At 39.7% G+C, this 13,023-nt stretch overlaps 2 protein-coding genes across 3 annotated transcripts; one reads left to right on the forward strand and one right to left on the reverse strand.

The window, feature by feature from the left end:
* Positions 1-4: 4 nt before the first annotated feature.
* On the reverse strand, positions 5-7,859 carry LOC117296437 (pyridine nucleotide-disulfide oxidoreductase domain-containing protein 1-like). Its single transcript, XM_033779360.1, has 5 exons — positions 7,754-7,859; positions 5,945-6,185; positions 4,260-4,740; positions 2,510-2,637; positions 5-1,636 (listed from the first exon to the last, which is right to left on the reverse strand). The coding sequence occupies exons 2-5, from the start codon at positions 6,128-6,130 to the stop codon at positions 920-922; spliced, it is 1,512 nt and encodes a 503-aa protein (XP_033635251.1). The 5' UTR covers positions 6,131-6,185; positions 7,754-7,859; the 3' UTR covers positions 5-919.
* Positions 7,860-7,875: 16 nt separating this feature from the next.
* Positions 7,876-12,554, forward strand: LOC117296438 (ashwin-like). 2 transcript variants are annotated; one of them, XM_033779361.1, is made up of 4 exons: positions 7,876-8,045; positions 8,828-9,045; positions 9,248-9,719; positions 11,105-12,554. In XM_033779361.1, the coding sequence occupies exons 1-4, from the start codon at positions 7,953-7,955 to the stop codon at positions 11,201-11,203; spliced, it is 882 nt and encodes a 293-aa protein (XP_033635252.1). In that variant the 5' UTR covers positions 7,876-7,952; the 3' UTR covers positions 11,204-12,554. The 2 variants fall into 2 exon arrangements, with proteins under 2 accessions (XP_033635252.1, XP_033635253.1); XM_033779362.1 differs by having other exon boundaries at positions 9,251-9,719.
* Positions 12,555-13,023: the final 469 nt, after the last annotated feature.

Here is a 13,023-nt window from a genome sequence, read left to right on the forward strand (position 1 = left end):
TGGAGCATTTCAAGGGCACCAAGGCAATGGCAAGGGGCAATGGAGGCAATCGCCTCCGTTGCCTCCGTGAAGAATCAGGCCTGCAAACCTAAACCCGAGACGTTGCATAATGAACCTTTTTGTGTGAATTTTGAAACTTGTCTATATTGTCTCTGCCACAAGGGTTTGTTCTGTTTTCAAAGACCAGCTCGACTGATCCAAGGCACTGTGTTCCTTTAATGACAGTAAATTTGATAATACTGCTACTACATTGTACAAAGAAATCCTGCTATTTGATGCACTGCGCTTCTTTCACATTTACTTTTTGTCAGATATTCTATGTGAACCTTGATCAATCAAAATATATATTGCTGGTGATGTACAAAGTCTGTAAACCTCCTGAATTATATTATTTGAAAGGTTCTGGTTCCAGAATAATGGGGGACTTGGGCCAGCAAGCAAATTTTAGGAAGTTGTATATTAAGCAAATTTATTCCCTTGGATTTAAACAATAGAATGAATATCATGCCAGCAATCTAATACTTTCTCCCCCGACCCCTGACCCAAATTGTTTTTGTTTTGTACATTACATGTCTCAATAAATAATGTCAAATAAACTGATTTTTTATAAAAAGAAATAAACACACAACTTGTATGCACTGATTGAGTTTATTGCACAAAATAGCCATGTCATGTTTCAACTTTATTTAGTAGCCTTTTTGAGGTATGGTGGACGCTATAGGAGTGCAGTTTGGTTTGGGTGTCTACAGACAAATTAACCCAAACAAAATAGTCTAGTATTGTCCACCATACTTCAAAATGACTTGTTGCATTTATTGGGTTGAGACGAGAGGCCACTGCCAACTTTTTGCATTTATATCACAGGTCATTTTAAGTTTGTAAAGTATCTGCACTTGACCATTTATTTAACTCATTGAGTTTAGTCAAAGTAATCCTCAATATCGATTCCCGGATCTAGAAGATCTTCTCCATAAATGCTAAGATCCATCGCGTTCAAAATAAGGTTCTCAAATGTTTCCTCCAAGTCCGTCTCTCCGATCAGCACAGCGCCTTGCATCCTCCCATCCTTCATCACCACCTTAATGTACTCCTTCCCCTTCGTCATGCGCAACAGATACTCAAAGTTCGACCCCAAACCCTGAGCGTTGTACTTTCCCAGGAGCACCACTTTATACCCGAAGAATTTTGTCACATGAGCGAACAACTCAAAGCAGAAATCCTGTGGGATCGTCTCACGAGTGGTATCGGCGACCATACACTTCCCGGCATAAGCTCCCATTTGTCGCGCCTGGGACCACAACCGCATCTGAATCCAATGGGGAGATGGTTCCCACGATGCACTGCACACGTCCCCCGCTGCATAAACATTGGGAATGTTAGTCCGCATGTGATTGTTAACTTTTAAACCGCCGTCTTTGGCGATCTCAAAATCGGCAGCGAAGAGAGGTATCTTGGTGTTTGGGATGACTCCGGTTGCGCTGATTACAAAGTCACATCCATAGAGTTTGCCGTTTGTGAGAGCAACATACACAGGCCAGTTGGGGGAATCACCAGTACGTCCTGTATTTGTCGAGGGAAATACATCTGGTGTTCGTCCAGATGAGGACATTTCCTCTGTTGTAAGGACGCATTCAACCTAATTATTAGAGAGAAAAAATTGCGAAATTCTAATTTAAAAACTGCATAATGTATATGAATTCCCAACCACTACAAATGTGTTTTAAGGCTTTGATAACTTCTTGATGAAAAATTCGCTCTTTTGAATAGAGGGGCTTATTCCCTAAGATTTGAGCTACAATGTACACAAAGAGCTTGTTATGAAATGAACATGGTTAGACAGATGCTTTAAAAGTAGAATATGTGTCCCTTTTTAAGACTAAACAGATCTCACAGTTTCTTCAGAATGGACTGAAAAACTTTTTTTCATTTTACCCACATCATTATTTCTACTGTCTGAACTTTGAGTCACTGGGCAAAGGTGCTTTAACAAGTATTCTACAGAAAAAGAAAAAAAATGAACGAACAGCTTCTTGATTATTTTGTTTTGCATTTTTTTAATAAAAAACAGACCTACTAATTTTTTAACAGATGTCAATTTGCATCAGGGATAAAGTATATTCATTTTGGTGTTACACTTAGAAGTACACACCGATGTGTGTACTGTATACATTACTCAGTACTTTCCAGATTTCTGTTGAAAAACTCACAATTTAGGCATACTACTCAAGTTGGATTCGAACTCACAACCTTTGCAATTCTAGAGCAGCGTCATACCATCTAGACCACCGAGATTGCCCGGTAGCGTTAGAGGCAGTTTTTGTAAACAGAGTATTGAAAGCATTTATTGGGACAATAATGAAGTTCATGAGTTTTCTTTAGTTCAAAATTTAACTTTAAATGTGGCCACTTGTCTGAAACACGTCAAACTGGGGAATCGGTGTTGTAGTTTTATTGACAACCAATTTGAGTCACTTTCTTAATCTTTATTCTTTTTGTGGAGTCTATTTACCTCGCAGGTGTACTCCACATGAACGTGATGTGAACCCTGTACCTTTCCCTCCATCCTCAGTCCAACGCTCCAATCAGGACCAAGAGCACCCCCTTGTGCCTTGGCGTCTCCCTTTACAGACTTGGTGACTGAAAGGAAAAGAAGCAGAAAGATTATCAATTTTATTATCGGTTTCAAATGACGCTATCAGTCGATGACCACAGTTTCTTTACTAAATGCAACAAATGTAAAGAGAGTGTCATGGCGTGCCATTGCCGAGGGGTCTACATGTATTATCGGTTTCAAATGACGCTATCAGTCGATGACAACAGTTTCTTTACTAAATGCAACAAATGTAAAGAGAGTGTCATGGCGTGCCATTGCCAAGGGGTCTACATGTAGTTCACCAGACCCAAGCTCTGGGGTCGATTTCACAAAGAGTTAGGACTAGTCCTAACTTGGGACTAGTCCTAGGAGATACAAAAGACGTATGGCTAGTCCCAAGTTAGGTAGAGTAACTCGTCCTAACATGAGATAAGACTAGTCTTAACTCTTCGTGAAATCCACTACTGGCGTTGTTTAGCAGGAAAGTGTGGGTTCGATGACCGGCCATGACACTTGTGCCCTTGTGCAAGGCCCTTAATTCATAATTACTTCATAAAAAGTTGGGAAGGTAGTGCATTCTGCTCTACCAGCCAGTCTCATAGTGGCTGATGCCCATGCCTACATCCTTCCGACTGTGAAAGTGGGGAGGAGGGCGGAGTAGCCCTACTGCAGCCCAAGAAGTAGGTGGCACTGAGCCCTGGTGGCAGTTGATTAGGGTTGATAGCCCAAATTGGTTAAGTGTAGCCCTCACCTTGAAGTGGCCATTCGGCCTTGTGATGTTAGCCAATCTCATCAAAAATACTGTTTAACATGTTTAATTGCATGCTTCAAACTTCTCAACAGAAAACATATTTTGCTGCTCTTCTATTGGATTAACATGCAGCACCTGGCCAAGTAAAACTATGAGCTGTGCCCCGCATTGGCTACGGCTAGATCGCTGAAAAGCCTTGTTCTTCCCTGTTACTTTGCGGCCAATGGTGATAGCCACGAACAAACTACAGTACATTGTAAATGCAAGAGCTGATATCAGTCGTTGCAACCCAAATTAAGGATAAGGTGTTCACGTGTGTGCTGGAAATTGTGCATTGTTTTTCAATTCTTTCTCTTGACTCACACAACAAACTTTAAAGAGCACTTTTCACTTTCAGAAGTTGATTACTTCATGGTTGGTAAAACATTAACACTGTCCGAGACTATTTTGTTGGCTGTCCAAACTCTGAATAATACTAGAAACAATTCTTTTTCTCCCTCAAGGAAATCACTAACATCCCTGTATGCTTCATTTTTGAAAGGGCAAGGGCACCAAGGCATTTTCTCCTTGGTGTAGAAGAGCACCTTACCTGTAGTATGAGGAAATTGTACATTTCAACTGAGAGCATTTTAAGGACACCATGGCTAGGGGCATTGACCAGGGGAAAGGAGGCAATCGCTTTAAGTGCCTCCGTTAAGTACCAGGCCAGCGAATTAGTGAATACAGGCCTAATACTTCACGGAGGCAACAGAGGCGATTGCCTCCGTTGGCCCTTGCCATTGCCTTGGTGCCCTTGAAATGCTCCAGTAGAAATTTACATTTTCCTCATAGGGTGCCCTTTGCCAAAGAGACAATGCCTTGGTGCCCTTGCCCTTTCAAAAACGAAGCATACAGCCCTGTGAATGGATTCCATACCAGTGTATTTATGTCTCTTCAGAGCTCCTTTTGATTTGTCCTTTTCTGCGTTCAACTGCGGCAGGAGAAACTCTGCAGCGCCAGCGTCGACGAACGTGCTGCTTATTGCATCATCCTTAATGGCCCAAATCACCTCGCATCCCTCGATCTCGTAAACAAGCTCTGTCGCGATCCCTCCGTTACCGACGATCACCACCCGCTGGGCACCGACCATTCTCTTTTGGAACTCTACCACACTCTCAGTGTCTCTGATACCCAAGACAAACGGATTGTTTTCGGCAATCTTCTTGGGTGTTCCGCCGGTGCATAAACACAGTTTGCTGTATGGAACCTTTGTGCCGTCTGCAAGTGATAGATACTGATCGGTAACGTTCAGATCGGTGACAAATGAAGAGTGTAAGACGTGAACATTCTTGCAGCGAGACTGCAGGCTTGTGGCTGGACGCTCTTCAACATCAAACTGCTCTAGTACTTTAGACACCTGTGCACAATAAAAGTGACGTGAGATACTTAGACAGTGGACACTTTTGGTAATTGTCAAAGACCAGGTCTTCTCACTTGGTGTATGTCAACCTAGATGCACAAAATAACAAACCTGTGAAAATTTGTACCCAATTTGTTGTTGAAGTTGCGAGATAATAATAGAAGAAAAAACACCCTTATCGCATGAACTTGTGTGCTTTCAGATGCTTGATTTTGGGACCTTAAAATCTAATTCTGAGGTCTGGAACTCAAATTCGTGGAAAATTACTTCTTTCTCGAAAACTAAGTTACTTCAAAAGGAAGCAGTTTCTCACAATATTTTATACTATCAACAGCTCACCATTGCTTAATATTACCAATTAAGTTTTTATGCTATAATCACTTTAAGTAACAACCAATAGTCTCCGCTGCCTTTAATAAGAAGGTTTGCCCTTACTTGTAGCTATTTTAGTGACTGGACAGCAGGACCGTCAGGCATCTGATTCGAAGTCCAATATTCAAATTAGTTAAAGATGTTGTTTTATCAGCTTGACTGATCCTTGTGTGTTTTAACTGGCATCTGGCCAGTGGGCCAGGGGAGAACACTAGTTCACTTTCAATGTCTTTCATTATTTACAATTGATTTTAGACAAAAGATTAGTGTTTTGAAACATAATTTGGGGTTGAATAAATTTACTGGGGATAAACTGCGACCTCCAGATTAACAGGCTTGTGCTCTAGTATACCAACTGCACTAACGACACATAGCCCGAATGCTAATGGTCTCCCTATTTTATCAATACATGTATCTTTGGTATGGATTGCAGCAGTGCCCAATTTCATAGAGCTGCTTTAAAGCATTAAAAGTAGCTTACCAGAATAAAGTTGCCAGTCAAAATACCAGTGTCACATGAACAAACTGGGACTGGTATCCTATTTATTTTGGCTAAGCAGGACATTTTTAAGCATTTTCTGCTGCTCTATGAAATTGGTCCCTGGTCTGCATTTTTCATTTACAATGTAGAATAGGCCTACCAGGGCCCAATTTCATGGCTATGCTTACCGCCGAATTCTGCGCCTAGTAACGTGGAGTGCGCATGCGCAGAAGCCTAAATTCGCCGCTAACCCATGAAATACGCTTGCCGTAAACACAGAATTCCCTGCTTCCGTAAGCGCCGATTCTGTGCTTGGGGTAAGCAGAGCCATGAAATTGGGCCCAGTACCTGTGTAAAGTTGGTGACTGCTTTGATGAGTGGTGAAGCAGTGATGAGAGTTATCTTCTCCTCAGGACATGATGACGACAACTGTTCAGCACACGTTACTCCAGCTATGCCTCCACCGACCACCACGTACCCACTAACGTGTTTCTCAGACTCTGACATGTTCGATGTGATCTCAGACTCGGCCATAACTGACCGCTTTCCTGATTAATTTTTCTTTTGTGAAGATTTTCAGTGAGTTGTTCTAAATATGGAAGATTTTGGAATAGAAATGAAGCTATATAAGTACATGTTCATCTTTGATGAAGTCCTTGAGTAGGCGATTTCCCTTTGATGTAATCTGTGACATCACACATGTTTACAAAAAAGCCAGACAACCTGGACTTCCTGCAGGCACAATTTAAACACAATGTGTCAGTGCAATGTGTACTTTACAAGTTTACTCTTCTCAAAAATAAGCCAGAGGATACAGATGAGATAGGAATTTAAAAATGTAAAAAAGGAAATCATGAGACCAAAGCCGGCCTCAGGTCGACCTTGCGTTACAAAAAACAGTCAGCGACTGACTTTTCAGGATCACACTGCACCTGAGCTACATAAGACCATCAGGAACTTTTCTGTCGGTAATTGATTATTAACTACCTGAGCACAACTGCGATGATTTTAAGACAATCTGAAATAGTCCTCGCTCTAAAAAATAAACAGTCGCAAAAGAAGAACAACTTTTACAGTCTTATCCAGCCATTTTAAACTTTGCTTGATGCAGGGCAGGGTTATCAGTTGTGGTTGCACGACCTTGACCTCATTTTCCTTATTTTAAAATCTTATTATAAATGAATATGATTAGATTTTATTTAGAGAGATATCTTCCAAGTAAACCAAGCAACAAGTAAAGTAAGTAATACTTATTTTTCCATGATCATGATAACTAGTAGGCCAAGTAGATGGATGTAGACAAACGTTTTTGCATGAATGAATTGAATGAAAATTAATTTATTGATTATTTAATTAATGATTAAAACATGGTACTCCTACTAGAACTATTTCGGTTTCGTCCGGCTATCGTCTCCAATAGCCGGACGAAACCGAAATAGTTCTAGGACTCAGGAGTAAAAATATGGATGGTCATGTGGGAGGGTAGCCCCACTTATGTGGCCAAGGATAGCTGAATCCTTCCGGTCCTACTACTTGCCGTCAACTCGCCGACTTGCCGTCAACTCGCCGTCAACTCATTTTCGCGCCGTCAACTCATTAAATTTACATGAAAAATCTATAAAAAGGTCTGGGCTAAACTACATATTTCTCATGGTTTTCGGTACAAATTCATTCACAAAAATGACTTTGTGTTGATAAAAAAAAAGTACCAATCGTTGACATCTTGGGCCAAGACTAATCATTGTGAAAAAGCAAGACGGCGGTCGACAGTTTTTCGGCTTCCAGAATTTTTTTTCACGAGAAAAAAACTCAATTTTTATTCCGAAATATGACCTAAAAACTTACGCGAATGCTCTTTGAGCTGATACTTTACAGTTCTATGCTTCTTTTGTGGATTTTAAATGTATATTGGAGGAGTTGATGGCGAGTTGACGGCGCAAGTGAGTTGACGGCAAGTTGACGGCAAGTAGTGTAGTAGTAGGACCCGAATCCATCAGCTATCTTTGGCCATCACACAAGTGCCAGTGGGGCTAGTGGGAGGGAGGAAGAATTTTTTTGTAATAATTCATAATCATAGGCCTATACTAGAAAACGCCAACAAAACCTAGCTCATTTCTCGTTATGTTTTTAATCAGAATGCCCCAAAAGAATACTTACCAGTGCATGTTAGATGTTTCGGTCCGGCAATTGAGATAAAACTGTGATCGTGGTCATCGTTGTTATCGCAAAGTTTTTAGTAAACATTCTTTCAAAGTGTTGCGAAATCACACTTCCCTACATCGTGTGCGAAGACAGAACTAAAGAGGGCGCCCTACTAGTGTTGGTGACCTTTGACATCCTATTACATTTGTTCAGCATGGCATCGGGAGAAAACGAACCATCGACGTGTGTCGATATTTTACACCCAGAAATATTGAGTAAAGAGGACTTAATTGACGTGTTATCACAGGTAAAGTATTTTTATGAACTAAGGGGAATATATTTTGCTGACTTCAGAATTCAAAAGCCTCAACAACTGTACTGTGAAATTAGGAAATTCCATCACATCGCTGTTCTGTACACTGGATTTTAATTTTGCAAACAAAAACATCGGTACGGTAGACGTAGGGGGCGGTGTTCGATCATAACAAAAAACTTGCATTGCAAGAACATCTTCTTTTTGCATGGAAAAACATGTTATGTTAACAAACATGACAAAATTAATTTGTTACCAAAAAAAATGTTTACTTTTGGGGATTCTGGAACATTGACATCTAGCCTAGCCAGGCTAAATAAAAAAATATTTTTTTTTTTTTTGGGGGGGGGATAAGTACAACTCTCCATTCTCCAGGTGGTTGCCATGGTTGCAGACTGGAGGGTTACAAGACAAAACCAGTATCGACATACAGCCTACAGGCAATTTAAACATTTTTTCAGAAAAGTGGGTGACCAGATTTTCAAAAGATTTTACAACAAAATTATGACACATTTATATTTAAAGAAGCACAGATTTGATCTTAAACGTGTCAATGAATTAATTTATGACATTTTTTTAAAACATTGTGAAAATATTTGGCCAAAAAAATTCAAACAAAAACTTCACATTTCAATTCAAGATGGCAGTTCACATACATTATGTCAGATTTGTTTTCAGCCACCAGACCTTAACTTTGGTGAACTGCACTGCTCCGCTCGAAAACACACTGATACAACAAGTCTAACGCTACCAATGATTTTCCTACATGTTTACAGAAAAACATCAAACTTGACCGTCCAAATGCAACGAAAGAAGACCTTATTGAAATCTTCCATCGGACGGTCACGCCCCTCCCACAACGTCAGCCAAGACCTACCAGGCGAGGGCAGGCTATAGCAAGAGTACAGAATCGGCTTCAAGCTGAGCGTTGTATGCGAGGTGACTTGAAAGAAGAACCCTCCAAGGGTACCGTCATGTATGGTTTTCAGAAAAGGTTTGTGATTTTATTAATTGCAATTTTTTTTACCAATTTGTTTTACTTTACATTGACTCCCAACATCGAAAGACAGACTTACAGGGCTTAAAGTTAACGTTACAGGCCCGAGGTTTTATTATACTATGAATAATGATGTTTCATAACTTTTCAGTCCTTCAAAATTTACTTTGATGGCTTTTAAATTTCTTTGAACCACCAGCAGTCAGAGGAGCTCATCTTTAGGAACGTCACATCAAACAGCATCAAAACACGGACTGAGTCGGTTAAAACCTCCGCCAATTGTTATCAATAAACAAAAACAACGGACGATGTTACTTAACAAAAGTTCCTCCTCGCCCTCAAAGCAACCTGTGAATCCTGCATGCACCGAGGAGGAGGACAAACCAAAACCTGCTGCAAAGTCAAAAATCAACATTGAACACAAAAAGATCTTCCTTAGTCGTTCACCTGTGCCATCTTCGAACTCAAAGTCCCCACCCACACTGAGTCCCACTTCGGTGATCAGACGGGACTTCACAACAAAAATCAAACTCGGTTCAAGTCCTCGTTCAAAGATTCCAGGAGTTGCAGACAAGATTGAGAAGATATCGTTGATGTCGCCAGGAACAGTTGGAAGCTCTGTAGCCAAAAAGACTGCTTTGAAAAGGACGGCAACAAAACTGAATGGACAGGTACTAATTTAATATTATTTTTACAAAAGAAGTATGCATTGAAAGGTTTTGCCATTATTGGATCAAAGGTTCATTTTTTTTAATCTCAATAAATGTAGATCTATGTTGCTAATACATGTACATCCGATTTTAATAAGATTTCTCTCCTAAGCTAAATTGGCAACAATGGGCAACGCTTAAAGGAACATGTTGCCTTGGATCGAGTTGGTCTTTGAAAAGCGTTTGTAACCGCTTGTTATAAAATGCATGGTTAGAAAGATGTTTTAAAAGTATAATACAATGATCCGCACAAATATGCCTCAAAGTTGTGTGGTTTTCCTTTTACCTCGTCGACTAATGGCCGACCGTGTTAGTTCGCAAAGCAAAGGAAAACCACGCAATTTCAAGACATATTTGTGTGGATCATTGTGTTCTACTTTTAAAACATCTTTCCAACCTTATGCATTTTATAACAAACGGTTACAAACGCTTTTTATACTGCCAACTCGTCCGATCCAAGGCAACGTGTTCCTTTAACTGCTTCTTATACCCTAGACTGGTACCGTGTATCCTTGCTTAGGATAAAGACACGAACATGTACTTGCTTTTCAGAACCAGTGATTTCATTGGATACAATGATTTCTTTGGATACACATGCACTGACATAAGCTTTCAGTGTTTTGATTGGTCCGATGTGATGTTTGGCAGCTGCACTCGCTGTCGTCTGCATATATGAATGTAGGTGAAAGGTGATTATGGACGGGGATTGACCTAGGCTAGGGGCCACTCTCTGGTGTTATTCACGAGCCTAGAAGTGTGATGTCAGATGTTCAGGCTACCTTTATACCCTTTCTTGATCGTCATAGAGAGGGGGGGTGTACTAGTTGGTTATAAATGTTGTCTTTGTTGAGAGTGTTCTCCCCCTTGGGTCTGATCCATATGACCTCCCTTAGCCATTGTCAGGTTCTCTTTCAAATACCATGGTATTGTCTTGTTTTGGTGTGGTTGTTGGCTGCAAATGCAATATGGTCATTAGTAGGGAGTGAGTAGACTGGGTGTACTGCCATGACTGCTACATGTAGGTAAATTTTCAAATTTGTCATACGTGTATTTGGATTTAAAAAAAGAAACTTTATAGGCCTAATCCATGATTTGCCAACATTACACACTAATTTATTAAAACTTTAAAAGGGAAAGAAGACCTTTGTTTTTGGAATAATTCAGCGCTTTTAATCCTGTACAAATGAAGATTACAATTGATAAAAACTAAATTTAATTTCAAAAACAGGCACTTTTTAGATATGGACGAAAATCCGGAGCAGTAATGTCCTCGCTGGAGGAATAACCCGTAAGTTTAAACAGTTTAAGTTAATTCTTACATGTAACTTCTGGTGGTATTTTTACAGGGTAGTGATTCGGGTTCATCAGAGGTCAAAGTCTCGCCCCAATCCTCTGAAGATGACGGTTCACCAAAGAAGAAATTCTCCAGGATTTCCTGGCCATGAACAAAAGGAAGGTCGAGAGTAATTGATGGCTGTGTTTGCCCATGGTTGATGAACTGAGTGAGGCGGTAACAATTCAATTTTGTGATTAGATCCTAATTTACGCAGTTTTCAAACAAACGATAATGTAGCATTTGCAACAACTTTCGCTGGTTCCATCAACACATTCAAATTGTGAGTTCTTGCTTGATACATAGATCTACAAGTTGCATGGCCCAATTTTTCACTGAAGTTAACAAATTTGTTATACACTTTTTTTTTTTCTGAATGAACAAATTTGGGCAGATGATGCTGTTTCAAAATGAAAAACATACAATAAATTTTGCCTTTATGGCCACTGACAATGCACAAATTAAATGTAACAAGCATGGACGTGAGATAATTTTGGTTTCTTAGTCTACCACTTATCATTGTTTACTTTTTTTGTGCAATACCTAAAAATGAAAGACCTGTTATAACCTTTCTGATATCTGTACTTAAATAGATGGCTGTTTTAAATTTTAATCTGAAGTTTCTGGTCAAATCGGTAAAAAATTTCACCTAGCATCTCTTTTTTATGACACAACCGAACCAATTTTTATTTGTACTGTACAGTATAAACTGTTTTTCTAAATCTCCACAAAATTTGAACAAAAATGTGTGGGTCAAATCGGTAAAAGATCAGACCTACATACCATAGTACATGTAGCATCTCTAATGACATAAATGCAAATGTTTTGATTGGTATTTCTGTTTTGCCTAATCTTATAGCTTTAGGCTGTATGGTCGAAGAGATAGAAATAATAATGACTTTTTTGCTAGCGCTCATTACTATCACCATTTAGTTTTCTCCTGCGAGTACATGTGGTGCTACGTTTAAAGTATGATACCTACTCCTTTTACATACATTATGTAACACTTGTGTAATGGTTTACAAGGTGCTATGGCGCAATAGGCAGCCAATCAAACAAGGAACACACTGGAGGAAACCTCTTCTCTTTTCGATATTAGGTGTGTATTGGGTTCTGTTACGTGCATTACATAACACATCAGGGTTGAAAGGTAGAGAATTAATGAAAACCAAATTATATTGCATGCTTCTGGTGTTTGCAATAAGAGACTGCTCACTGCTGTTTTAAATTATTTCTCATTATTTCAATCTCTGTCTTTTCTATTGTGTTTTTACAAGAAGAAGCAAAGTCAAGCGAAGCCTGGAAACCTAAATTGTTATCAGTCACTAGTTAGCTCATTTGCATGCATCAGGAATTCTTTTTTTCCCCACTACATGTACACTTGTCTATTTCAGATTGTGCCTGTGTTAAAAGGTGGCTGCAGTGTTTTTTTTTAAATAATTTAAACGATTAAACATGACTTTTTAAACCTGAAATATTTTTTTTTAATTTTTATCAAAATGCGCAAGTATTTAAAAAATGGTTTTCAAGAGATTAGGGGAACCCACTCGCCCCTAAAAGGGAGCCTTTATTTGCATAAACGTGACGTCATGTCGGTAACCTGAGGCGTCGGGGCCCCCTGGCTGTGTCCACATAGAGACGTGTGTACTGTGTGGCCTGGTACCTAGGCGCGTGTAGTTAAGGACCAGACTCTTTTTGCCGACGATATGTTTGAATTCCCGATGTGACGTCGATGGTAGGGGGGCGGTAACATTCCACAAAAGGGGTGGCATGACTTATTCGCTAATTACATAAGTGAGATATGTCGGGGAAAAAACAAAACACATTTTATTTATGTTCAATACATATATCAGAAATAAATGACAGCAAAATTAACTGTTTTATCTTAATTCACTGCAGCATCCCTTTAAGATGCACATTTCTTTGGCCACA

Source organism: Asterias rubens, chromosome 11 (genome assembly GCF_902459465.1).
Source record: "Asterias rubens chromosome 11, eAstRub1.3, whole genome shotgun sequence".
NCBI classification, from domain to species: domain Eukaryota; kingdom Metazoa; phylum Echinodermata; class Asteroidea; order Forcipulatida; family Asteriidae; genus Asterias; species Asterias rubens.

Coding starts and splice junctions, on each gene's coding strand:
- LOC117296437 (XM_033779360.1), bottom strand. CDS start 6,130: ATGGCCGAGTCTGAGATCACATCGAACATGTCAGAGTCTGAGAAACAC. Junction 4,741..5,944: donor CAGTCACCAACTTTACACAG/GTACTGGGCCCA, acceptor TATTGTGCACAG/GTGTCTAAAGTACTAGAGCA. Junction 2,638..4,259: donor GAAGAGACATAAATACACTG/GTATGGAATCCA, acceptor TTTTCCTTTCAG/TCACCAAGTCTGTAAAGGGA.
- LOC117296438 (XM_033779361.1), top strand. CDS start 7,953: ATGGCATCGGGAGAAAACGAACCATCGACGTGTGTCGATATTTTACAC. Junction 8,046..8,827: donor TAATTGACGTGTTATCACAG/GTAAAGTATTTT, acceptor ACATGTTTACAG/AAAAACATCAAACTTGACCG. Junction 9,720..11,104: donor CAACAAAACTGAATGGACAG/GTACTAATTTAA, acceptor GTATTTTTACAG/GGTAGTGATTCGGGTTCATC.